General features: G+C 37.0%; 4 protein-coding genes across 4 annotated transcripts; 3 read left to right on the top strand and 1 right to left on the bottom strand.

Moving 5' to 3' along the window:
* Positions 1,637 to 3,653, top strand: LOC109715623 (FK506-binding protein 4). Its single transcript, XM_020240733.1, has 4 exons — positions 1,637 to 2,410; positions 2,822 to 2,903; positions 2,996 to 3,107; positions 3,261 to 3,653. The coding sequence occupies exons 1-4, from the start codon at positions 1,692 to 1,694 to the stop codon at positions 3,380 to 3,382; spliced, it is 1,035 nt and encodes a 344-aa protein (XP_020096322.1). The 5' UTR covers positions 1,637 to 1,691; the 3' UTR covers positions 3,383 to 3,653.
* On the top strand, positions 4,182 to 8,108 carry LOC109715612 (RPA-interacting protein). Its single transcript, XM_020240723.1, has 6 exons — positions 4,182 to 4,453; positions 5,025 to 5,117; positions 5,424 to 5,640; positions 6,193 to 6,269; positions 6,876 to 6,992; positions 7,495 to 8,108. The coding sequence occupies exons 1-6, from the start codon at positions 4,385 to 4,387 to the stop codon at positions 7,654 to 7,656; spliced, it is 735 nt and encodes a 244-aa protein (XP_020096312.1). The 5' UTR covers positions 4,182 to 4,384; the 3' UTR covers positions 7,657 to 8,108.
* LOC109714176 (forkhead box protein D1-like) lies at positions 13,557 to 14,783 on the top strand. The gene has a single exon (XM_020238687.1). It carries the CDS (start codon positions 14,415 to 14,417, stop codon positions 14,781 to 14,783), a length of 369 nt encoding a protein of 122 aa, XP_020094276.1. The 5' UTR covers positions 13,557 to 14,414.
* Positions 19,386 to 23,359, bottom strand: LOC109709948 (protease Do-like 10, mitochondrial). The gene is made up of 8 exons (XM_020232373.1): positions 23,015 to 23,359; positions 21,792 to 22,037; positions 21,426 to 21,621; positions 20,824 to 21,083; positions 20,473 to 20,600; positions 20,131 to 20,334; positions 19,795 to 19,845; positions 19,386 to 19,670 (listed from the first exon to the last, which is right to left on the bottom strand). Exons 1-8 carry the CDS (start codon positions 23,022 to 23,024, stop codon positions 19,386 to 19,388), a joined length of 1,380 nt encoding a protein of 459 aa, XP_020087962.1. The 5' UTR covers positions 23,025 to 23,359.

The following is a 26,850-nucleotide window of genomic DNA, read 5'->3' as shown; positions in this document are numbered from 1 at the left end:
AATTTATCATCTAACTGCGACATAAGTAATTTTTAATTGATGATACGATGATTATACTTCGACCGAAGGATGTAGTAAAAATGTTATAATTATAAAAATGCAAAGGTAATTAAGTACCAAACTCCCAACTATTTTCCAACTAAAATGGAGAAAATTTTCCATAAAACTCATACCATTGAATTCAATCCAACCAGTACACCAATCCATCTAGAATTTGGAGAAGGATAAATCACTCCAAATTATCATAAAAATAATTCTAGATGAACCAAAATTAAGCAAACATAAAGAAGTTGTTTTCTTTCATATCCTAGTGTTAGAAGTTGCAATGAACACAATGTGAATGTGAAGTAGAAACTAAGTTAAAAATGATTTTGAGTCATTGTTAACATAGGAGATGTTAATTAATTAACCCTACATTTCTCTTTCAACAAATAAAATGTCCTAAATTATCACAAAATTTGTAAAGGATGTTATTTTCAAATTTCTTTTTTTAAAAATTTAAAGGTTGTTGTGCTTTGCTTCTATTTCTATATCACTAGATGAATCCAAAGATGTAATTTTGATGAAGTGATTTAATGAAAGATTCTTGGAACTAACCTAGGATGTGATTCATGTGGCTAAGAAATGAACACACCACCCAATAATTCCAAGACACACAAATATTTCATGACATGGTTGATAAGAACCTTACCAAGGATAATGCTCTTATCCAATTGCTTTGTGAATTGAACCTAAACATGAGACAAATTAAGAAACAATGTACACCTAAAACAGAATAATTATTCTTCATTTAAATCCCATTAATTTGGCCTCACTATATTTATGGTCCAACCCCACAAGAGTACAAGAGTTTCCTTTTTATTTGGGTGCTCCTTGTGACCTCCACTATCTTTGTAGAAGTTAATGTATCTAATAAAATATTGGAGTTGAGATCTTATTAGGGTGTGTGATATGCATCATGTGATCTTATGGTTGTCCCCTTGCATGTGGTAACAGCAATTTAGGAAAATGGGGGACAATTTTAATTTCTCCTCTTTGGATGTAAATGGAATGGAGTAGTAATATTTGTACATGCATGCAAACTTGTTAGCTATTCACTTTTGGTGATAATTCCATACTATATAGAATAAAAACTACAAAAAAGAATAAGTATAAAGTAAATGATATATTGTCCAACTGTGTTACGCTTATTATGAATAAATTTTCACAAAAACGTAGTATTTTTGGGCTTTAGCTGATTCGCACTCGATTTAATCTAAAAAATCGAGTTAGGTACCACCAGCTACTAGCCTACTTGGCTAGAGAGAGTTGAGAGAACAAAATTTAGAGATCCAAGAGTGGGCCATTGACCAAGCAATTCTAATTGGGCCGGGTCGATTTTGGGTAAATATCTAGCCAATATTTGATCCAACTGAGTTTTGACCCAATTCTCGGCCTGGGAATTTAAATGGGCCGGCCCATTAACTGGGAAACTTTTGGCTGGACACGATTCACCACGTCAGCTGTAGAACATCCAATCATTTTGTTTATTAAATTCTTTATGGTTATGTATTGGGCGGTATACGGCTGACGTGGTGAACTTCAGGCCCAGCAACAATGTCTCCTTTCTAATACGAGGAGAACTGTTTTAAGGCATTGAAGGTGCGCAGTGTGTACTGTGTACTTGTGTAGCGCGGTAGAGCGGTTGCAAAATGGCTCTGCATTATCCCTTGCTCACCAGGTGTTCGACGCTATGCCTCACCGAAGCTCCAACCCTTCTCCGCTCCCACCCTCCCCTTCCTCCCTCGCGCGCGCAACCTCGAAACCCTAGTGGCTTCCGCTTCTCCCTGGCATGCTCTCCGCGCTACAAGCACTTCCCCCAGAAGCCGCCGCCCGGGGCTTCTTCCAAAGCCCTCGACCTCGTGCTCGGCCGCGACCGCAACGACGACGAAGACGACGACGACGACGACGACGACGACGACACCGACTCGAGCGACGAGGACGAGGACGATGCCCCGTTCCTCATGAGCGCGGCGGAGCGGGCGGAGATGCGGCGGAGCATCCGCGCGGTGCTCGACGCGAACCCGGAGGTGGCGGAGGAGACCGATCCCGAGGAGAGGAGGGCGAAGGCGCGGGAGCTTTTGGAGAAGTACCCGTTAGTGGTGGAGGAGGACGATCCCGATTGGCCCGAGGACGCCGATGGGCGGGGGTTCAATCTCGGCCAGTTCTTCAACAAGGTCACCATTAAGCACGCGAAGAAGGAGAACGATGATGATGAAGATGACGACGGTTACGACAGTGACAAGCAGATCGTGTGGCAGGATGATGACTACATCAGGCCGATCAGGGATATCTCGGCCGTCGATTGGGAGGATACGGTGTTCAAGGACTTCAACCCTTTGATCATACTCGTGCACAATCGATACAAGAGGTCGAGTTTCTTACCAGTTGCTCATTTGGTGTTCGACGAAATGCCCCCGAGAAGAGATTTAATCGTAACAATATAATTCCTAAAGTTTATTCTGCATAACAGTTAAAAAATAGGATCAAACTTTAGGGACTAATTTCCGAGGATGAAATTGAAATAGGAGTCGTATTCAGGACTAAATTGTTATAACTAGGACTACGATGATCAAGGATTGCTCTGCCACTGGCACCGGGCGTACTAATTTGCGATCGGCATGGCGTGGCATGCAACACTCCTCGGCACACATGCCATTTATATGTCGACACGGGCTTATAAGCACGAATAGCACGTGCAGCCCATGGCAGACCGTGCCGACTGATACGACAATCCTTGCTGAGGACGAAAGTCGTAAATAACCTTCGATATGATTTGCAGGCCTAAGGAGAATGAGAAAGCGCGGAATGAGTTGGAGAAAGCGGTGCAAATGTTTTGGCAAGCTGGGTTGCCTTCGCCGAGAGTAAGAACCTGATCAAACAACTCGACTTACCAAATTACCTGTACTAAGTTTGAACTCTTTTGGCCTTTCTGATGAGAACAAGTTTATCGCAGTGTGTTGCGATCGATGCGTGCGTCGAGCACGATCTGGTCTCTGCTCTGAAAATATCCCTCTTCCCCGAAATTCTCTTCACGAAAGCCGGGAAGATACTTCACCGCGAGAAAGGTAGTGTATCGACTCCTAACTTAACCGCATAGTTTCACAACTGGGAAGTTCAAATCTAAGGTGTTTTGATGGTCCAGTATACTCTTTTTCGGTGATAACATCTGTTGCGAGAGATTGTTAAACCTTCGTGTCTGTCTGCTCCTGTCCTTTTAGTTGCGAGAACAGCAGACGAGTGGTCGAAGATAATGGCGTTCTTCTACTACAAGGCGGCGAGGCCGCCTTGCCTCGCGAAAACAGCTGGCCAGAATCAAGAGAAGATCCCTTCGCTTGCGTAAAATATCGGAGTAATGTTTCTCCTCCCTGATCAGAGCATGTTGCTGCACATTGATCAACCAAATTGTAACACTTGCTTGTATAGCCCAAATGAAGCTTCTTTACTTCGTTTTTTCATATCCGTCGGAGATAACATATCAATTCGCAAATAGGCCAGCATCCTACTTATGTGGTGGAGGTCGGGACGGGACGGAGTGTATGCATGCTTTTTATGAGCTTAATTTAATGATCCAACAAGCGGTATCAGAATTGATCACAGATTCAATTTTGGCATACTGCGTTGTAGTCGTCGACTTCTTCTTTTAATTTTTCTTTTACTTTAATTCAATATGGCAACATCCTATATTATTTTTATACAGAAGAAAAACCAATTTCGAAATTAAATTGCAAATAATTAACTCACTATTTTACTCTAAGGCTTCGTTTGGGATTGTGGGAGATTGTGTTATATGCGGTGAGAAAGTACAATAAAAAAATATTCTATTTGTTTTCGCATGTAATATTACGTTTCGTATATCAATGAGTCGGTTATGATATATTTTTTGCGGTTCCACCGGAGAATACAGAAGTATATTTCTATATATTTTTTTCTTAACTCTATTTTATCTAATAGCTTCAGATAAATCTCAATACTAAAATAAGCCTAAGCCTAAACAAACAGACAATAGGTTATGCATTTTTGACTGAAGAATACGGTCTATAGACCACGGTCCATATAACAATTTATCGTAAGCGGTGAACATGGTGCGGTAACCGTACCGGCGGGTTACGTTCCTCCGAAGGGTTNCTCTCTCTCTCTCTCTCTCTCTCTCTCTCTTTCTCTCCTTCGACGAAACGCTTCGGCGTCGCTCTCCCTATTTCTCCCTCCCATCGCCGTTGAACAAAAGCGCGGGAAAGGGCGCTCGCGCGCGCGCGAAAGAAGGAGAGAGAGAGAGAGAGAGAGAGAGAGGAGTGTGTGCATAGTGATCATCAGAATCGAGTCGCTCGAATCTCAGCGACATCCGATGATGGATGGGAATCGACCCCGAAGAGCGCCTCTCAAAGCTCATCAACCCCCAAATTGGAAGGAGGAGGTCTCTCGATTTCCCTCTTTTTGTTTTTTTTTAATCCATTTTTCTGATTATTATTCGATTAAATATCTTAATTTGATGATTATTAGTTCCTGTTTTTATAACTGTTTGATTGGGTAATTCATGTTTGTTTAATCTGATTGTGTTTACGAATTCAAGGGCATTTGGATTTGAAGAATCCAACTACATACGGGAATTTATGCTGTAATTAATCCCCTTTTTTGGGATTGCTTAATACTATAGTTTCCAAACTATACATTTGCGAGTATTTTGATGACACTACTCTATGTGATGCATCTTTTGTATCATTTGTTACTGAATCCCCAATCATTAATTCGTTTTTGTCGCCTTTTTTGAAGTAAAAAAGAACTGCGTAAGATCGAATAGAACAAAAGTTACTGTGTTCAATAACACGTTCATGTCGAGCTATAACAAGACATTGTTGCATAACGGCGATACTTTTTCCATTTTAAGGTGTATTTCTCATGAACACGCATATGTTTGTTGAGGTGGTTTTGTTTGTATTCTCCGATGGCGTCATCGGTTATAAAATACTGTACTTTGACTGATGCAGCTGAGGCAAAATTGCTTGAGAAGAGTCCAAAAGGAGAGGACTCAATTGCTTTGGAAAATTAGGACGGATGCGCAACACGCCCGAAATGAAAAGGTTTGATTTTGTTGTATTTAAACCTTTATGATCTGTGTGCTGCGTAGGGCAAATAGTTGAAAGTGTAGTTTGCTTCATGGATTTAAATAATTTTATGATGTAATATGATACAATGTTCAAGTTTGTTAATACAACTTTCTTAGTTCTTTTAATCCATGTAGATCATGAATACATGAATAGAATTTAATCATATTGAACTTGTCTAAGCAGTATTATTGATGCTGAATTGGTTGTACTGTCTAATTTGGGCATTATCTTCAACCTTTTGTTCTGAATACGCTGCTTATTGTTTCCAACATTTAACAGGAGATTGTGGAATCCACATTCCGGAACATCGTTTCTGATGAGCTGCAGAAAATAAAAGAGTTGTCCGTGAGCGGAAAACAGGAGAGAGAAATAGATGTAATATGGGAATACAACGGCCCCCCTGTAGTTAACACAACTGAGACTGAAAGTGAAGAGCTGTTGCTAGAAATGGAAAGGCTTCTCTATGAGGATCTGAGGGAGGAACTGATTAGAAGAGGTAGCATTTGCATCCTGTTTCCTTCGCTTGTTTATGGGTTGATTTTACATGAGCTAATGTTTTCCAATTAGCAAGAGACTGATGCGTTCGACCAATCAATAATCTCTCGGTTGGTGAAGCAATAATTTTTCTCATTTAATTGAAGAACTTTTGACTTAGTCGATGAAGAGGAGGCGAATACTGCATGTCCAGATGAAAGCAGGAGTCCTACTAATACTTCCGTGGCACATGACTTCGAATTACAGAGAACTTGTGATCTCGGTTCTTTGTTTCTTGGTCCAATTTGGCAATGGAAGCTCTTTTGCCATTGACACTCCTTATTACAGAAGCTCGAAATGTTGATTTGCATGCTTTTGCATGACTATTCATCTTGGTATGGACTTGCTAGTTGAAGTTAGGAGTTTCAGAGTCAAGATTGGATGCTGAGCTACCTTCACGAAGTTTTCTTAGCTTTAAATGCTTTAGTTGCTGTAGTAATAAGATAGGTTCTTCATGCTGTATATGCATCATAATGGTTAATCTTTCTACTAAAAGGCTGGCTGAATGTTACAGAACTGGAGGTTTTTGAGGAAGAAGATGCATACTTAGCTCGAGAAGTTTTCGAACACATGCAGTTAAATGATACACAGGTATGCAAAATGAACAAAGTTAGTGTAACCCATACTCTTTTGGATGTTTGCTTTTGTGACCACACCACAGTGATGTAATTGCAAATTTGCAGCCATAGCCTACAGATACTCACTATCCAATTTTCTAATCCTACTTATTCGTACCGTGTGTAACATATATAATAAAAAATACACCTCTCTTGATTTACAATGTTGCTTACGCTGAAATTGGATTCATCGAACGAACAGTTCTTATGATCATTATTAAAGTCTTTTAATTTATTTGTAGATTGGTTTCTCCTCACTTCTGATTTTTAACTAAACTTGAAAACATATTTGATTAAATTGTCAATTCTCACAAGAGATTGTAGCCGCACTGTGTGATTTCAATGAGTGGGACTGATAAGAAGAATACCATATTTTTCTTGTTGAGGCAGGACATAAAAATCAGCATACAAGATACCACCTTTGGTTGTTTCGCTTTGATTTTATATTAGAAATCTCATCGTTTTTATCTTTTACCTTTTCTTGTTTCTTTCTCTAGTTTTGCATTTCAGTGTTCACATATTGTGAACTTTGCACCTCTTTGTTCTTAGCAGCCTTTGATGGGAGAAATGTTAATGCTAGGTTGCCCAGAATGACAAAGTATGGTGCCCGATCTGCAAACAAGGAGTGCTACATGAAACTCATCACCTCATATTTTGTAGTCATTGCAAGCTGCGCCTCGACCTAGGAACCGATAAGGTTTCTTCCCACCCATTCTTACCTTTCTTTCCCAAAGGATATACTTAGCACCTATACAAGGATATACTTAGCACCTATACAAGGATATACTTAACACCTATACCCCTGGGAAGTATATGTTTACATACATATCCACTCTAAATTTGAAATTCTTGTATGCCCTTCAAAAGCTAATTTCTTACATTAATACACTTGAACTTCCTAAACCTCACATTAGAAAACTTTTACCAGCACAAAAACCTGCTTCTTCCATGAATTAGATGATTCCTCAACTTAAGATTAAGGGTTTTTTTTTTAAAAAAAAAGAAAAACCCTCAATTTCAGGGGTATATGTAAGTCGATGATTTTTCTAGGAAAATATATGTTAAATTTCCTGTTTAACATATGATAGTTTTCATCTCATTTGGGTGTAGGACATCAATTTTCTTGAAAAGAAGTATGATTAGAAAAGCTTGCTTCCGTATAAGATTCTTTGCACATTAGTTTCGACTTGTTCCATCAGGTTAACCTTGATTACTTGCGAGATCGATTGGCGGAAGCGCACTTGGAGCATTTAGATAGAGGATGCAAAGCAGCACCAAAGTTTTGTATGGAGACCAAGTTCGGATTAACTGCACTATACATCCAGTGCCTCGCGTGCGACACGTTCGATATTGTACTATAAATTGTATACCGCAGAACCAAGGAAGGGGAAGAAACACATCATAAGCTGAAATTTTCGTCGGTTGACAAAGAATGAAATAGTCAGATTACTTCCGAGACAAATTTGTTTAATCCAAACTCTGATTGTAAATTATATGTTGAAGGAATATTCAAAATGGATCCAAGTGGGTTATAACAAATTGATGTAATCGCGCATGTAAGATGTTGTTAAAGTTTGTTGGCTCTCTCTATACTCAGGTAAGTGATCAAACAGGAAGAATAATTGATGCAAGTGACCTAAATATTCTTTTCTTAGTTCTTTGATTTGTTTATGTTGATCCACACAGCTGGATTCTTAAGATTGATTACTTGTTTATTTTTTCTTTTTTTTTTTGTTGTATGAGGTGGAGAGTTTGTGAAGCAAAAGCTATAATAATATGTTTAATGTTGAATTGTGGTGGTTTGATTTTGCTACACTTTGTCGCAATTTCCAGTTTGAAATTTAGGATGGTGAAGTGCTCTACTATTTTTTTTTTTTCCCCTCTCAAATAAAAGAAATGATGTATTGTTTTTTATTTTGGTGGAATCATTGGTCTAATGGGTCATCATTAGATCTTTTAATTTTAGAAGAAGATATATTTGACTTGGAAAATGGCAATAACGGTCACAATATTTATACTCTTTCTTTTCCAAATAAAAACAATATTCTTTTCTTTGGGACACTTAAAAAAGTCATGAAGTCCAAAGAGAACTTGGAAATTTGGTACTTAGTCCTCATTGGTATATTGATTAATCTAAAAAGGCTCAACATTTCAACATTTTTAGAGGGGTTTTTGATCAAAACAAGATGGTTAAAGACTTTTAAGAGTCAAAGTTTAGATTGTATATGTCTATGAAAGAAAATGTAATCTTACATCAAGTTTTTGACTTTAACATAATTTGGACAAGTAAGTCATTACCTTTTGTTAATGGGTCAAATATGCACCTCATTGTTGAAAAAGATCCAAAATGGCTTTAGAAAAGACAAATTTAGTTGTTTAACTAATTATGTTTGTGACTTGTTGAGATAAAAGAGCTATTTCATGAATGATGCTTTGTTCTAGAGCATTTTGTAAATATTAAAATTTTCATTCAATATTAGTTTGTTGGTTAGGATAGTATTAGTGTGGGGTTAGTGGATGTAAATAATGATGAAGGGCATGCTTTTAAATACCACCCCTATAGTTTCACACTTTTTCACTTTAGTATTCTATGATTTAAAGTGTATCAATTTAGTACCCCGTAGTTTCATTTTTATCTCTTTATTATCGATTCTACTAATTTTTTTATTAAATCAGTGACAAAGTTAAAACTAAAGAGTACTACAGTAAATACTGAATAAATTTAGGTGGGGTATTCGATGTTTTTTGTATATAATTTAATAAAATATTAACAAAAAAACTGACGAAAAAATTAAAAATGAAACCACGGGACACTAACTTGATACACTTTAAACCACAGAATATACTAAAGTGAGAAAGTGCGAAACCATAAGAATGGTATTTGAAGTTTATCCATTACTAAATAATGCATTGACACTCTCTCTAGAAACTTCTAGATTACAAAAGTCTTCTTTTCTACAACAACCATTTGATTGAAATTAGTGATAACTAAATATTACGAAAGTGATTGACACTATCGACGAAACTAACCCATCAACCTGATCCAAACCCGATTCAAATTGTATCAAATTTAGGTCGGGTACGTTGAATTGAACAAGTTTTAGAATTGAGATTTGAATTGTATAAGTGAAACAAATGAAACCACAAATAAAACCACGAGGCACTAATGTGAAAATTAACATAAGTGCAGCTTAATTCACATAACTTGTTTATTTAATCCAATTGGAGGAGTGACATTAATTAGCTTCTAATTAATTTTATATTATTATCACAAATGGAGACTAAAATATGCGATAAATTATAGCCCAACACCTAGAAGAATCAAACCAACATTAATTAGGATTGAACAAATAAACCAAAATGATCACATCACATTTATAGATCACTTTGACCTATCCATCATGGAGATGTAATATTTTATATTTTCATGCATAAAATATAATACATTGGCTGGCACCATGATCAATAATGAGGAATTCTACACTGTCACACTTGCACCACGTCATCAATAACAAGCCAATTACATTCCTTCTTTTCAAACAAAAGTACAATAAAAATATTTTTTTACAATCATGATGGGACATATATTCTTAAAAGGATTAATTTGATTGGTTTGTTACGCCACGTCACTAATATACCCGTTGCATTCTAGAATTTTTCATCAATAATAGCCTTTCACATGTCACGAAGGCATGCATGATGCATGTTGTACCCAAACAAAAAAAAAAAAAAATAAAAAAAATAAAAAATTAAAAATTAAAAACAACAACAACAACAACAACTAGATCAACAGTGAGATTCTTTATGCATGCATGCAAATGTTTTCATGTATAAATACGTGTAGTACTACAACAGGTTGCTAATACCTTATATATGTTACCAAAAAGAAAAAAAAAAAAAGCATACATAAAATATACAAAGAATACAATCAATTTATCAGATATATACCACTACAAAAATTTGTTAAAAAATCACTTTAATTAGGTTTATGCATGTAAAGAAACGTAGAATAGTGACATAGAGAGATTCAGATAAAACAAAAGGTTAATAAAATGATATCACAAAATAAAATATAATTCTACTGTATTTAGTTGTACAATATGCAAAGAAAAATATATGATCAACAAGGTGATCGAGGCAAAATTATTAAAGTTGATGCATATATTATTGCATGTAGGCACCCATTTCCAACTCAATATCTTTAGGAAAAAAGATTAAATACTCATTGAACGTGTCAAAGTGAGCCATACCATTTTTATTTTGTTCCTCAACCCATTAATCCATGTTCCATGCATGTATACCCCACTGAAATTTCATTTTTCATTTTTCTTTTTCTTTTTCCTTAATTTTTATATTTGTGAAGAAACATCCTATTTAATTCCATGCTAATTAGGAGAAGCAAAAAGCCAAAACAATAAACCTCACAATAACTTACTTCAAATTAATACCCAAAAGAAGCGCATATATATATATTTTCCGGAAAGATAACAAGCTGTTCGTTTAGTTTATTTTTTAAAAATAAAACTTAGTCAAAAATATATAGTAACAAATTTAATTAACACTCTTATTCATACATCATATTATTTAAAAGATCGATATAATAAGAAACAATTCAGAAATACAAAAAAGTTTAACAACATGGAAACCAAGTCCACTTTCATAACTTTTTGTAGTTTCCCCCAACTATAAAAAAGATCAAACCCAATACATAACAAACCCTCTCATTTCCCTTTAACTTCACACACCAAAACAACAACGTACAACAACAACAACAACAACAACAACAACAATGGAAGGTCTCATTCCATTCATCTATAAAACAATCAAGAGAAGGAGAACTCGCATGTACTACAAGTGCCTCTCCTCCGGCGCCGCCGCCGCCTCCGATCCCCGACGTCGACAAGCGCAAACATCCCCGCAATCGCCGCCCCGAAAGTTCGCGAGCTTTCGCGAGGACTACTACCGACGGCGCCACCGCTCCCTCGACCACTTTGCCGACGAGAAGATGTTCTCGTCGGAGCGGTTCGGAGGTCGCCGCGACGTCACCGTCGATAAGCATGTTGTGAGGTTCGGAAGCATGCGCGTGTTATCATGCATCACTGGTGCATGATAACCACGTATGCGCATGAGTTTGTAGCTATGTATCACGGGCGCTTCTATAAATCTCGTGTGTTTATGTTACGTAGGTTTTAGATACGCGTTCAATATAGATCGACAGCGCATACAATTGAAAAAATATATATAAATATTTTTATTTTACTTTTGTATATTTATATAATATAAGATGATAAGTATTTTAGTTTTTAATTTGTTGAATGCATACAAATTTTTTTTAGATAATATAAATAAGTTACGTAGGTAGGAATTTTTTTTTCTTAAAGTATATGAACTACTAATTAAAATTTTATTAGCTTTAATTCGTATGAGAAATATAACTATATTTTAACCAAATTAATATTTTATATACCGTGTTGTATCCTAGTTGATTCATTTTTTCAGCTAAGTTTGTTTCTAAAAAAAATAAACGAAGCGAGTAGCATGCTATCTGTCTCTCAAAAAAAAATAAATTATATACCGTGTCCACATCCTACTATTTTGGAAGCTACTGAGTCGTGGTATTCGAGTCGTATCGTGTTTCGTATCAGTATTTGTAATACCTAGATTAAAGGCGTGTTTGGTTCGAAGTTGGAATCGGAATCAAAATAAGCTAGAATAGGAATCAGAATGACTCATGTTTGGTTCATCATCTGAATCGGAATCGTAATAAATCATTCCCATTGTCGGTGTTTGGTTCAGGTAGATATAAAAAACATACGTAATCAAATTAATATACTAACATTATCTTTATAATATATTAATTTAAATTCAAATCCATAAGTTAGATTCGAAATACTTGATTAAATTTTAATTTTTAATTTAAGTTTAAATTAAAATTTAAAATTATATATTTAATTTTTAAATTTTAACTCATATTTTAATTAAAAAAATTAAAAAAATAAATTTAATCCGAATAAATATCCATTCCGTCCCAATTCAACTTTCAATTCGGCCCCCTAGGCCGGATTGAAAAAAGAGGTGATTGGGGGATTCCCATTCCACTCGGGAATCGGAATCGGAATGGGACTCTCGCGTACCAAACACTCACAAACGGATTTACCCATTCCAATTCCGATTCTAGGGTGAAAAAGAAGCAAACCAAACACGCCCTAATTGTAGTTAAAATTTGTGCTTTATTACTAATATGTAGTGTATTACTATTTCTTGTTTAGAAGTAAACTTGTTAATTGTATAATCCTTCATGGGTTTAAATACATATGAAGGATTGGAGATCTCATCATTAGCTTATTTGTTAACTATATAATCTCATCACAAATAATTGAGAAATGAAGTGAAAATTACAAATTGAACGTAGTACAAATTTGTGTATCAAAAAAAAGAAAAAAAAAATGCATGTAGAGCAATTTGAATTTTGGGCCGGATAAATTCAAGCCCGGAAAGTTTAATTAAGCACGCAAAGTGAACCCTAAACAAAGCCCATCGGGCCCGGTCATGTTTGGGTCGATACACGGTTTTCGCCCGGTATCGATCGCACTACTAAAACCCGAAACGAAGTAAACGGGCCCAACAAACCCTACACCCGAAGCGACTCAAATTTCGAAATGACCTGAACCTTATTCGATTGTTCGTGAACATCGCAGGATAATGCTCTTCGCAAATCATATAGTCCCCTACCCGCAAAACATACTGTGCCCGATTCGAATCGGCCTGATCACTTTGAATCGAGCTCAAATTTAAAATACTTCGATGGATTAAGTCGAGTGCTCGCACTCTGACTTGTGTGGCCTCTGCTCAGATATCACCAAATCCGAATCTGAACCTGGACCCGAACCCCACCCACCAATTTGCCGCCACTACCATTAAATGAGCCCGAAATTCCGGTCTACGATGACGTGGTAGACCGAGTTGGAGAATTTCTCATAGACCGGGTCCACAATCTGCCAAAGTTGAAGATCCCACGGATCCTGCAAAAGCTCAAAAAAGTGTCAAAAGATTTAAATAGTCCTTCTGGGACCATCTTAACTAAACTTTTAATACAAAAAAACAAAGCCCAAAACAAATCAAAATTACAAACTTACCCTTTTTTTGTAAATTACTCCTCACTAACTTTTTTTTTTCTCAAATAAGGACAATACGATTATTATTAAAAAAAATTTAAATATTTTTTTTTAAAAAAAAGGTACTAAAAAAGAGAGTGTGACACACTGCTTTTAAGTAAATCTCCTCCTAAAAACCCATATATAATAACATTTATTCAATCACAATAATTCATGGTACTATTGTACCCCGCTCTAAATCCCTCGCTCTAAACCGTCTGATCTGCCACGTGGCAACAATCGAGCCCATCACAGCTCGAACATTTTTTTTTTCCCAACAATTCACGTACACAACACCCGAAGCTCTCCGACAAAAGTCCGCAGAGATAATTAATTAGTGAAAATAAAAAGGGTCAAATTTATACCACGAAACCCCTCAATTATAAGGTATTTTGTAACTTATCCACAAACAACTTAATTTAGTTATTTTAAGTACTTTTCGGCAAATAAAGCTATGAATTCAATTTAGATACAAAGCGAATAGTTTATGGTCGGAGGATCTGTTTCAAAATGTAATATACTTGAGGGGGTTCTCCATAAAGTTATCACCTTCGAGAGAAAAATAATAAAATTATAAAATAAAAACCCCTCCTTTTTTTCCGTTTCTCTTTTTCTTCTCCTTCTCCCTCTCCCTCTCCCTCTCCTCTTCTTCGTCTTCTTCCTCTTTAAACCCTAACTCTCCCCCAAAAACCTCCATGGGAGAGCTCTCCTTTGTGCTCTATCTCTCTCTCTCTCTATATCTCCCACAAAGATCACATTTTTAAGAAGATTCTAACTTTGGTTCTTTAATCTCCACACACACATCCCTCACCAAAAACCAAAAAGGCGTAGTAGATCCCCCGCCTCAAATCTCTCTCCCAAAACCCTCTACTTTTTCCCTTTCCTTTTTCTTTTAGGGGGGCGACATTGTGGGGCTGAGCACCGGTTAAAAGTCGCACCTTTTTCTAGGGTTAGGGTTTCGACCGATGTCGCTGCCGCTGGAGGCGGCGGCGCCGCCTCCGCCGCCGCCGCCGCAGCACGGCGGCGGAGGGGGCGGGTCGGTGGGGGCGCTGATCGCGGTGTTGGCGGTGATCGCGGTGCTCGGGGCGGCGGCGGGGATCGTGGGGCGGCTCTGCTTCGGGCGGGGCATCTGGGGCCACGGCGGCGGCGGATTCGACCTGGAGGAGTGGGTGGAGCGCCGCTGCGCCTCCTGCGTCGACGGGAGCCTCGCCCCTCCGCCCCCGCCCCCTCCGCCTCCGCCTCCGCCGGCCGCCGCCGCCGAGGCGGTGGCGAACGGAGCCGAGGTGCGGCGGCGGCGCGGCGAAGGGGAAGGGCGGAGGGTGGCGGAATCGTAGGGTTAAAGGACAAAGGTAGGTTTTTGTAAAAGGCTCGGCTCTGTGGAATTGGGGGAGGAGGGTTTTCTTCTTTTTTTTCTCTTTCCTTTTTCTTTTTGTGTTTATTTAGTTTAATTTGTTTTTGTTTTTTGGTTTTGTTGATCTCTCTCTCTCTCTCTCTCCTTTTTTTTTTTTTTTTTGTTTTGTTTTTATTGAAAGGGTATGGCCATCAAAGGAATTGTCTCTGTGGGATTTGTCCTTGTTCTTGACCTATCATTGAACGTTTTTTTTTTTTAAAGAAAGAATCTCTCTCTCTCTCTCTCTCTCTCTCTCTCTCTCTCTCTCATGTTTTCATCTGTTGAGTAACCTATATTTGCTTGTTAGACAAACTACAAGGGCTAAAATCACCAAAAAAAAAAAAAAAACTCATTAATTTTGTCTTTAAATTGCAATTCGATCTACTAATTTTCAATTTGGCCACTATGGTATGATGATTTGTCCTATTACTCATGCATTCTATGACCTTTTATTAAGATGTTGAGAAATAGAGTTTTAATTAGGTTGTTTTTGGTATGTAAAATGGTAACTATATCATCATAAATAAATTAAAAGAGTATTATTTTCCAAATTTTTGCTTCATATGGGATGATTTAATTATTATTATTATTATTATTAATGAATAAAATGCATGGGAATATGAACCTTATTATAAGTCAAAATACCAATGTAGTAACGCAGAGCAATGAATATGAAATTTGAGAATGTGTAATGTTAGTATCATGTTGTTGGTCTCTTTCATTTTAGAATAACATTAAAAACATTCCATAAACAGTGTTTTCTAGATGTAATTTATGGGAATGTGTGAATTGATGGTACTGGGATCATAAGTCAAAAAGCTTTTTCACTGTTTTTTTCCTCTTTTTTTATTTTGGGGTGAGGTTTATGAGGTAAGAGAACCCATGTGATTGGTACCCTTGAAAGGACTGTTTGGTTTCATGTAATGAAACTGTATGCAGATTTAAATTTGATTTATTTATTTGAGTAGCGCTACTATACTGTTACGAGTATTGAGCTCTTCGTACTCATAAATTATTTTCGATGATAAAATTTTCGAATCGACGATTCATTCCGTTAAATATGATCTAGATTATTTGAAACTTCTAGAAAATAAATTTCGTAATTTTTTGAAATTGTAATAAAGTCCATCAAGTGGGCATAAAATAAACAGTCAAAAGCGAATGATGTCTTAAAAATAGATGATCGGATCCTTTAATTTAAGATCGGAGTTATTGATCTTCATATAGGTAGTGAATAGAATTTTCTATAAAAAATTCAATATATTCGAATTCTTTTGCGTCGTTAAACTAGCAAGTATTCCATACCGGCCGTTAAACATTGGCAATTTTGTGACCTTTTCATCGTAAGGTAAATGATGTCGAAAAATTATGAAATTTGATTTCTAGATGTTTCGAAAGTTCTAGATAACGTTTAACGGTTTTGATCGTCGATTCGGAAGCTCTATCATCGAAACCAACTTATGAGTACGAGGACGATCGTAATCATAATAGTATAGTAGTCGGACTCTATTCATTTTAATATATTTAAATTCAACTGATATAGTTGTAATGGTACAAAAAATCTCAACTATAGTATTTAAAACTATACTCAAATTTATCGCAGTTTCAACTATAGCATTTGGATAGTAATTTTTAAACAAAAGTGAGCTTGCCTTTCTAATCACATTTTAAGAAGTTTTTTTTTCCCTCTCCTATACAGGGGTAATCTCACCATATTATATATAAAAAAAATAAAAATCTATAAATTTATTTTTCGATCGCATGCAACCAAATAAAGTATTAAGAGTTGTAGTATTTTTTATTATATCTAGCTAAATAAGATGCATGTAATTATAATTATTGTATTGTTAACTACATATATTTATAATTTTACTGTATTTATAATTTACATCAAAATCAGGGCCTCTAAAGCGTGTTTAGGTTTTCTTGTTTGTTTTGGTGTTTAAGGAGGGGGGTAGCTCAAACTGGCTCCATCACCAACTTTAGCCTACCAAACTTGTTAGCCTACCAAACTTGTTAACAAGTCAGGAGCCCTTTGGAAGCAGAAAGTCGGAAAATAAGAAATTTATGAGGTTCGCGAACTCGACTTTGACGCCTATTCTACAAAAGTAGAAAGGTTGATCTTCGTATAATTGAAAGTGGATTCGGATGATCTCGTACATCGGTATTGAAACAAGCGACAAGGCCAAGAACTTTTTCTCACTAGTTCAACCTCCGAGATTCATAAAAACAAGTAGGCTCTGATTCGGGCCGAAAACAGTCAAATATCATTGTATTATGAGAAAAATCATACTAAGTTTTGTAAAAATGTTTAAGAAAAATAGTGTAACGACCCGACCCACCAGTAATAATAATTCGTTGGACCTAAGCCACCGGCCCAAAATGCTTAAATTCAGTTATTATTACTAGCGTGTAGGCCTCATATATTCTAATCAGATTCAGTTTTTCACCTGATGTGGAATTATTGGGGTGTTACAAATGGTTGCAGAAGTGTATATTGGGTTTAGGGTTTAGGATTTAGGGATTACGTCACATATACAGATTTGAATCAGGATTTGAAGAGAGACCAAGGGCTTATGGACATGCAAATGTCTAGAGAGAGAGAGAGAGAGAGAGAGAGAGAGAGAGAGAGAACAGACATACGCATACAAACATTACATGTATACATGCATCCATGAATGCGCGCCTAAAATACAAGCATTGCATGCATGTATGCAGATAAGTGTGCATACCTAAAATCCACAAGCCATATTTTGATACTTCAACAATCCATGATTCTAAGTTGGCCAATTTGCATAAAAAATCCACTAGTTTTGCGCTTTTATAAAAGTGGGCCACCTTTTTCGATTTTGCAAATTCGAGTCAGATTTTCAGCAAACTGATCAAAATATCCTTATATATTTTTCTCTCTCCTCTTTTTTTTTCTCTCGTTCTTTTTTTCTTTCTCTTCCCAGAGAGCAGCGGAGGCAGAGGCGGTCCGCTTCGGTTTTGTCCGACGCATCCTTACCCTCGCCCGGGCTGTGACTTTTTTTTTCCCCCTCTCCGACCCTCCTCCACCACCTCCGATGACGACGCCTATCTCACTCTCGCTCGCCTTTCTCACCCTTTCCCTCTCCCTCCTCCTTCGCCCCCTCCGCCGCCTTCGACAACGACGCCTCTCCGCTGACATCGGCGCCGTGGAGGTCGCTGTGGCGCCGCAGTCTCGGAGCGGAGGGTTTTTAGCGGGGCATTGTTGCTGGTGCCGTGGCCGTTGGCGGAGAGGCGTGACAAAAAAAAATTATAGAAAAAAAAGAAGAAAAAAATTAAAAAAAAAAATTATATAAGGAGGAAGAATAAAATGAAATTGTACTGTTAAAATAAGATTATACTGTTTTAAAATAAATTTGCACTGTTTTAATAAAAATTGCACTATTTAATATAAAAATTACACTCTTTTGGAACGGATTTTACACTCTTTAGACCAACGTTGTACTATTTAGGAGAATTTTGTACCATTCTTTTTCTTTTCTTTTTCACTTTCTCTTCTTCTTCTTCTTCTTCTTCTTCTTCTTCTTCTTCTTCTTCTTCCGCTGCTGCGTCCCGCCCGCCTGGCCTGAGGTCCCTTCCCGTTGTCAGGAGCCTCCTCGAAATCGGCGATAGCCCCCACCGCGCCTTCGCGCGCCTCCCACAACTATGAGCTATGATCACAATTAAACACAACAATGTAGAGAGAGAGAGAGAGAGAGTACACAACTTTTTTTTTTTTTGTTAGTGTGTTCGTGGGAGTGGGAGTGTATGGTATTTGAGAGGTCCCGACGGAGGTGACGGGGAGGAGTATTATTAGGTGCGCTTGGTTCACCACGTCATTCGTGAACGGTCCAATGGCTTTCTCCGTTCATCTTTCGTCGCGTCCACCGTCCGCATGATTAAAAAGGAGATGGGAGGTTCATGAGTGATGTGGTGCATCTGGTCCACGAAAGACGACAGAACCTCGAAAGAAGGATCTGATGCAATGTTGGTTGTTCAAGTAATTGGTACGGCCACTCACACGGGTCGATCGGGTGATTTGAGAGCGATTTTTTAAAAATTTTTTGACAAAATTACTAACAAATTTCAAAAAAAAAAAATAAAATTTAATCCACATAAATCACACAATTTAAGGAGAGTTTAAAAATAAAAAGCTAATAAATTGTTAACTAAAAGAGTTAACAATTGAAGAGGTTTCCATGCATTTTTACCTAAAATAAATTGCATGTATAACTCTTACCTTCTCCAAAAATATACCACCCACAACATATTTTCACCATATATGAATGTAGCAATTAATGAAGCAGCATTTAGGTGAAAATAACACAAGTATAATTCAAAATATTGCTACTGATACATCTCACATTATGGGTCCTTTGTATAAAATTGCAACAATAGGGAAAATAATAATAATAATGGGACTAAATTCTTATGTTGCTACTCACTACCTTGATATCCTAAGAAGAAGAATAATATAACAAGTACAAAAATTGGTATTATATTTTGATAGGTTAATCCTCTTCGCCAAGTCTAATTGACATCAGCTGGAACAAGCCACCTCGGCTTCGACTTTACCATTCGTTGCCTGTTCTTCGATTAGATCGCTCGACATCGCAGAGGATTCTTCGATTAGGTCGCTGGACATTGCAGAGGATATCCTATGTCGTCTCAGAATGCGCGAGGTCGCTAATCGCGCATTCTGGTAGTTCAACACGATGACTCTCTCGTCGTCCAAATCGAATCTCAAGCTCTCTTCGCCGCAATTTTCCACCAGCCCGCATAGATGTTTTAGATTCTCGACCTCCACGCCATTCACTTTCTTTACCTGATTGAATAATTAAAGCATTTGATTAGTCGGTAAGGAAGAGTAGAACAATGGATGGCACATTGAACTTATTTCTCAAAATGGTTTATGGAACGGCAACTTCGGAGAAGGAACATGGTAATACCTGCAACTCCGATAGCCTCTCGTATCCTGCGTTTATATCATCCATGAGAACCTGGAATTGAAAAGCAATTGAGCCCCAAAAACAAATATTTTTTGCATACTAATCATAAAATATTTGCAGAAAGATATTAGATAGTTTATGCAGAACTCCGTTATGATGTTACACAAGAGAATTGCTTCCACTGGAAAATTAGATCCGTAAAATGTTTCATTTCAATTAACTTCCTAACTATTTCATTTTAGTTACGTAAAAGACTAGCGAGGTTCATTGATCGTGCATCTAAATGGAGAATTGTTCAAATACATAACAATAACTAATAAACTCGAGAAAGAGTACCTGAGAAAGGATAACAAGTTGTTCGCCAGCTTTTTTTGGCAGCTCTCTCAATGCTCGTTCACATAATCGACGTGGAGAACTGTTATACCAATCTTCTCCATATTCGTGAAGATAAGGCTGGGTTAATGGAACAAAAACTAGACCAGCAAATATGTAGTAGCTCGGCAGTTTATCAAACTGATGCACTGGAACTAAAGGTTGCAACTGCAGGAAAAGATAAGCAAAAATATGAGACGCTCGTTCAATCTTCTCAATCTTAAGAGCAACAAAATTACATAAAAATGATTCCGTTTCTTCACTAATCTGGACAATGAAAAAATGGTCATGACTGATAACACTCACAGGTCGAAGCAAGATGGTAAATTCGTGCTCAACTCCATCTCTTAACACTTTGATAATAGCTGTTTCTCCCGGTTTCTTCATAGAGACAAGATGATCAAAAGTAATTCTCTCCCTGTTTCGAAATGGAACTGCATTTACCACAGCATGCCAAAGTATAAGCATAAGCATAATCACGACCGACAAATCATGGCTCCATAAATGAAAGATAAACTTTAATGGAGCCTTAGCTTGTCTAAAAATATAATCGCCTACAAACTCGTCCAAAATGAAACTGCATGGATATAATTGAGAATGTACAAAAAGGAAATGTTTTTTTTTAAAAAAAACATGATAATTTCACTATAAACTTACCAGTTCCATCATTAGCTATGGGTACACCGTCAAAGGCAAGAACGATATCATTTTTCTTCAACACTTTGTGAGCATCCGAAAGAGGATTAACTTTGTTCACGAGAACACCAGTCATATCTGGGCGCATATTAAAGTGCTCTCTTAATTGAATGTTTTCAGTAGGCTGGCATGACAACCCTAGAGAACAAAATCCAACATATTTGCCTTTCTCTTCCACTCCACCAATGAAATGTTTTATAACTGGAACTGGTATAATATAACTGCAAAAGAACAATGACTAGAATGAGGACTAGGAGCATCAAGTCAGTAGTTTACTGCAGGGTACAGCTGAAAAATGAGTTTCAAAGTAGTTATTATGTAAAAAACAAATTCACACAGTTGTTGTGAGCTGCAACAAATTCTCACCCACAAAACCATGGATCAGTTAAAAATAAAAAGAAAAATTAAAAAAAGAACTTGGAGCTATTTCCAAGCAACAAATGCATACACTCCACTTATAGTCAACTTAATGGAAAAACAATCTAAATATATAGGCACAATGGCAGAGAAAACATAAACCAAGATACAATACACTGAGAAAGAACTATTTATATAGAACTCACCCTATATTTTCCGCACCTGAAAGATTTTGAAAAGCCACTCCAGCCACTTTATCACCCATTATCGCAGGCCCTCCACTGTTCCCTGGGTTGATGGCTGCATCAATTTGTATAGCCATGAGCTGAGTAGCGCCATGAACATACTGTGTAGGCTCCACCCTAGAGACTACACCTTTGGTGACAGAAATGTTGTCTCCGCCTGTGCCACAACAGAAGTTTCATGTACACATAAATAAGCACATTGAGCACATCAAAAAATGCTTTTAACTCCGCAAACACACACACACACAGATTATTGTAAAGGTATGGCATTATACAATGTTACAACTGACATTAGCATCGTAAACAGCTGCATGTTAGAATTAATACCTTGAGGGTACCCAACCACAGCAACAGCTTCTTGCAAGAAAGGAATATCACCAAGCTCCAAAAAGTTCATCCCATCCCAAAATTCCTCGCTTTCAACAGTCAAAAGAGCTAAATCACATTCATGGCCAATAGCTTGTACTTCCGCCTTGTACTTGGTAGGCGAGCCATGCTTTCTTACAAGAACAAATGTGTGATCAGCCACCACATGAGCATTCGTCAAAATGCGTCGTCCAGGTAGTACGAATCCTGTAAGACATCAAATTTAACCCACATAAACTACTTTAAGCCTGGGTAACTCAAAAGGTCAACTAACATTTTACTGGTTGATAAGAATTTATATAACCGAAGAGCAAGGAGTTGCAGGGAAAGGGATGATCTTCATGTTGACATAAAAATATACGGGCAACTTGGAATTACAATTAAAAGCAGACAACTAGAAAGATGGATCCAAAAGAAGATCATAGGCATACAGAAAAACTTTCCAATCAACCAACGGCAAGGACGAAATTTGCTTATTGATTATAAACTGAGATCTTTATAGAGAACACAAATTCAGCATTATCTTTGTCAGGCAGTGTTAGAGAGATAAAGACAATTAGCGTGATAGGAGATAATGAAAGAGAGACGACTATGCAGGTAACGAATATTTCTTTCACAGTAGAAACCATATATACTCGACTGGGAAAATTATATATCGTCAAAATTGAGAAGCCTAAACATTTTTTGCACTATAGCTTTCAGGTTCATTCAGCAAAATAAGAAAACTGTTTAACAAATCTAACTACATGAATGCATGCCGATTAAGTGGTAGGATGCACGAGCCATTTGGCCACCAATCTCGATCCTAATGTGTAGCTGCATACTTGTTGATGCAGAGAAATTTTCTCCTCATCCTTAAATCACGCTAAAAATGCAGAAGCTTTAAGGTATCTAACTTTCAATTGCATAACAATATGTCTATATCTTCTCTAAAAGACTTTATTTTACCATAAAGTGAAACCCCAAACCACACAATGCGGCTTATTCACATTTTCCAATTCATTCAATCCCAACGTACTTCCTCATAACACTATCCAAGATCCAATTAATACACATAATCATAACTTGTCATGCCACATTCATCAAGGGAACCAACAAAAAGATCCATTTTTGAACCAATTCAGCACAAGAGCTCCTCGAACTGAACCAAAATCAGGAACATAGAAGCCAAATCCCTCACTCACCGGAGCCCATGCTCTCCCTCTGAGACTTGTTCTGCCACGGTAGGAAGTAGTTAGGGCTACTCGACACCGTGAACACCTTCACCACCGAATCGAGGGCGAGCTCGATCGCCGCGTACGCGTCCGTGTGGCGATAGCTCACGGGCTCCACAGCGTCCTCCGGGATCACTGGCGCTACGCGACCCACACCCCCTCCGCCGCCGCCGCCGCCGCCGCCGAAGGTGGGGGTCTCGGATGAGTCAGTGGTGGCGGTGGAGAAGAAGAGGGAGGAGGAGAGGGGAGGGAGGAGGGTTTTGGTGCGGGGGAGAAGCGGAGGAGGAGCAGAGGGGTTACGGCGGAGGAGGAGGAGGCGGAGAGGGGCGGAGGAGGAGGAGGAGGGGAGCCTCCGAAGGGAGCGGAGGAGGGAGGAGGCGATCATGGCGACGCGGCGGAGAGGAGAGGAGAGGAGAGGAGGAAGAAGAGGAGGGAGCGACGAGGGTTTTGGGTTTTCTAATTAAAAAAAATTCGGCCCGGTCCGTTCTGGTTCAAAACTCTGGACCGGCTATTTCGGGCTGGTTCGGGCGTTTTGGGTAACGGCCCAATTTGAACTCTCTTAACCATTATTAGATGAGACGAGGACAGGCCCAAATCGGGCCCGTTTAGGCTCGGCCATTTACTATAGTTTCAGGCTTAAATTTTGGGCCCACATATTATATTTATTTTATTTTATTATTTATTTTTGCAAAGTTTTGAGTTAATTTTTTTCGGAAAAATATAATGGAGTTCACTACTCCATGTTCGATACGACAATAGTAATGGATTTTGGTTATGAATGCAATTCTGTCCGATTTCATTTGCTAGCAGGACTTACTGTCTCATTCGGTGCAGATTAGAGCGAAATAATGGACAATTTTGTTTTTGCATTGCAGATGAGACAGCTTGTACGCGCCACCGAATAGCGTATAAGATCCTAGTTTGGGGATGCTTTTCCCTACTGCTTTGAATGCTCAAAGGACAGGTTCGGTCGATGATAAGTGTTGTTTTCAGAATCGAATTTCAGATTGTCCGTGACAGATAAATCCAATCCAACCCATTAAGCATGAGCTAACTGATTCTATGACTCATAGCTCTAAAAAACTATCAATATTAATATATATATATTTAATTCTTATTCATAGGGTTCATCTTTTTAACGTGCATTAATTAAAGAAGAACACTCCAAAAGAGGAAAATATATATTTACCTGAATACAAGCAAAAATAAATAAAAAGAATACAGTATATGTACTTATACATATAGGGAATGATCTAATTTATTACCGAGCATACATATACACGTATAAATCTACATTTCTATTATATATGAAACGCTTTAATTAGCACATGGATTGAGAGAGCCAACTCAAACCCACATGCATCCAAAGGGGAATTGATGGGACGTCTCAATGTCCACGGATGGATATGTATGCATGTATTTAATGTGTAGTAATAATATATAATATTATTATTATATATATATAACACACATCAACATATTAAACATCACACTTGTACGTACACCTCAATTACTATATATGTATTTATTTTATTTTATTTTATTTTATTTATTTTTTTGCCCCCCACATCCCTTTTCTGAAACCCTCCGTTTTGTCCCCCCTTCTCCGTACAGTGTTGGGGCCCCTATTTACAGTACAGCACACTACACACTTGTACAAAAAAAATTAAAGAGTGAAAGGGTTGAAAAAATAAAAATAAAAATTTAGATTATATTGGATGGATGTAGTGTTTGTATTATACATACATATGAACTCAAAAGTTAGAAGGGAAAAAATTAATTAGCCCTTCTCCATATACATTTGTTAGCTTTTAATTTTTTATTCTCAAAAATGGTATTAAAAGGAAAGAAACAAAATTATTTTTTTTTAAAAAAAATAGTATGAGAAGGGGTCTATTCAATAATGCACCGAACCTTCTCGTTTAATGATGGATTGGACAATTATTAATTTCGAACTAGTCTAACTTCTAAATACTGATGTCTTAATTAAGACCGATATAAGTGTGCTATATATGAATATTAATTAATATATATATATATATATATATATATATATATATAATATAATATGAACTTATTCAAACACTTGATAGATTAGATTTTTTTTTTTTTTTGAGCTGGCTCATTTCATTCGAAATTGTAATTTTTTTTGTACCGCCCTGTTCGAAGGCCTACGGTATCGTTTGGTTCGGGGATAAGCAAATATAAATTTAAAATTTTAAAAATTTAAAATTCAAATACAATAAGAGGGTAGTATCATTTTTTTTATTTATAAAACCCAGTATCCTTCTTATTCCATTTTATCTAACCAAACGTTATTTTTTTTATTACCAGTAATAACCCAATTTTCATCCAAACTCTAATCTCCGCTTATATCTCAATTTATACCTATCCCTGAAATAGTCACTTTTTGTTTATTCCCGAACCAAACGATACCTAAATGTCTCATCTCTGTAGTCTAATTTATTCAGTATATTATCTTTTTTTCAAAAAATATATATCCACTCTATATAGGTGTTAGAACTAATTCAGTTCTATTTACGATCATTTTTTTTTTTAAGTATCGCGTGCATGTGTTATTAAATTTCTTTTTTCTCTTTGATTTTTTTTTCTTTAACCAAAAAAAAAAAAAAGCAAGAGAGAGAGGGAGAGAGAAAGACAGAGGTGTACACCTACACATCACCACCAATCCCAAGAATAAGAGGGAGGATGAAGAGCATTTTGGTTTGACGTTGCCACGTCGCTTTCTCATTGCACGGAATCCGAGGCATTTCCCCCTCTCTCCATAAGTCATAATAACAAATAATAATAATAATAGGGATATAATAATAATAAGAATTAATAAGAGGAGTCAAACACACATATGTACTCTCACGGCCATGTACACAGAGAGAGAGAGATAGGAGAAATACATGTACGTACACACACGTAGTAGTTGAGTTTAAGGAACGGTCACGTCGACGAGACACGTAGAAATAATAATAATAATATAATAATAATGATAATAATAATAATAATAATGTGTGCGTAACACTCTATAATCCCGCCCTTCATTTCCGTGTGCCCTCATTAATGATGATCGATGCTCACCACCGTACGTACGCCCCTGCATGAGATAGCGTATGTACGTACGTACGTAAGTACGTACGCCACCACTACGGACTTGACTTTGTCATGAAATGGTATATACCATGGACACAGCCTAATAATGCAATTAAGTTTTTCTTTTTTTTCTTTTTCAAGAAAAATCTGAGCAACTGCTATATATTAGATGCGTCCAAATTAATCTTTTGATCTTTTCTTATATGTTGTGTTGAGAACCTTCGAGAGCGAATTAATGTTTTGGTCTTTTATGTTTTATATGGAAAGGCCTTTGATAGAGTCATTTGAATTGCCGACACATTAGAGGCTCGCAAAATGCATTTTATATAAAATGGGTGGTGATATTATTGCCTCTCTTATTATTTTTTCTATATATCTGGTTTGTTTATTTTCTTTTGTTTCAAAAATTAATTATGATTCGAACTTGAAACTTTAGATACCAACCGTCAAGTCCTTTACTACTTACGCTACAGACTGTTTCACATTGTTAATAGCAGATGCATCGTCAAGGTCAAGTACTAGCTAGGCACTAACTGAGCAAATTCTAGATCTGTTAATACTTTTGAATTGGGCATTTTATTTTATTTCAAGGCTAATATGCATATAGCTATCTGTAAACATATCGAATAAAAGAAATATATCTACAAAATTCAAGTTTTTATTTTTATCCCTAAAAAAGTTCTAACGTTTTCAAATATATCCCG

Source organism: Ananas comosus, linkage group 1 (assembly GCF_001540865.1).
Source record: "Ananas comosus cultivar F153 linkage group 1, ASM154086v1, whole genome shotgun sequence".
NCBI lineage: Eukaryota > Viridiplantae > Streptophyta > Magnoliopsida > Poales > Bromeliaceae > Ananas > Ananas comosus.
This window is presented reverse-complemented; position numbering and strand designations above follow the sequence as displayed.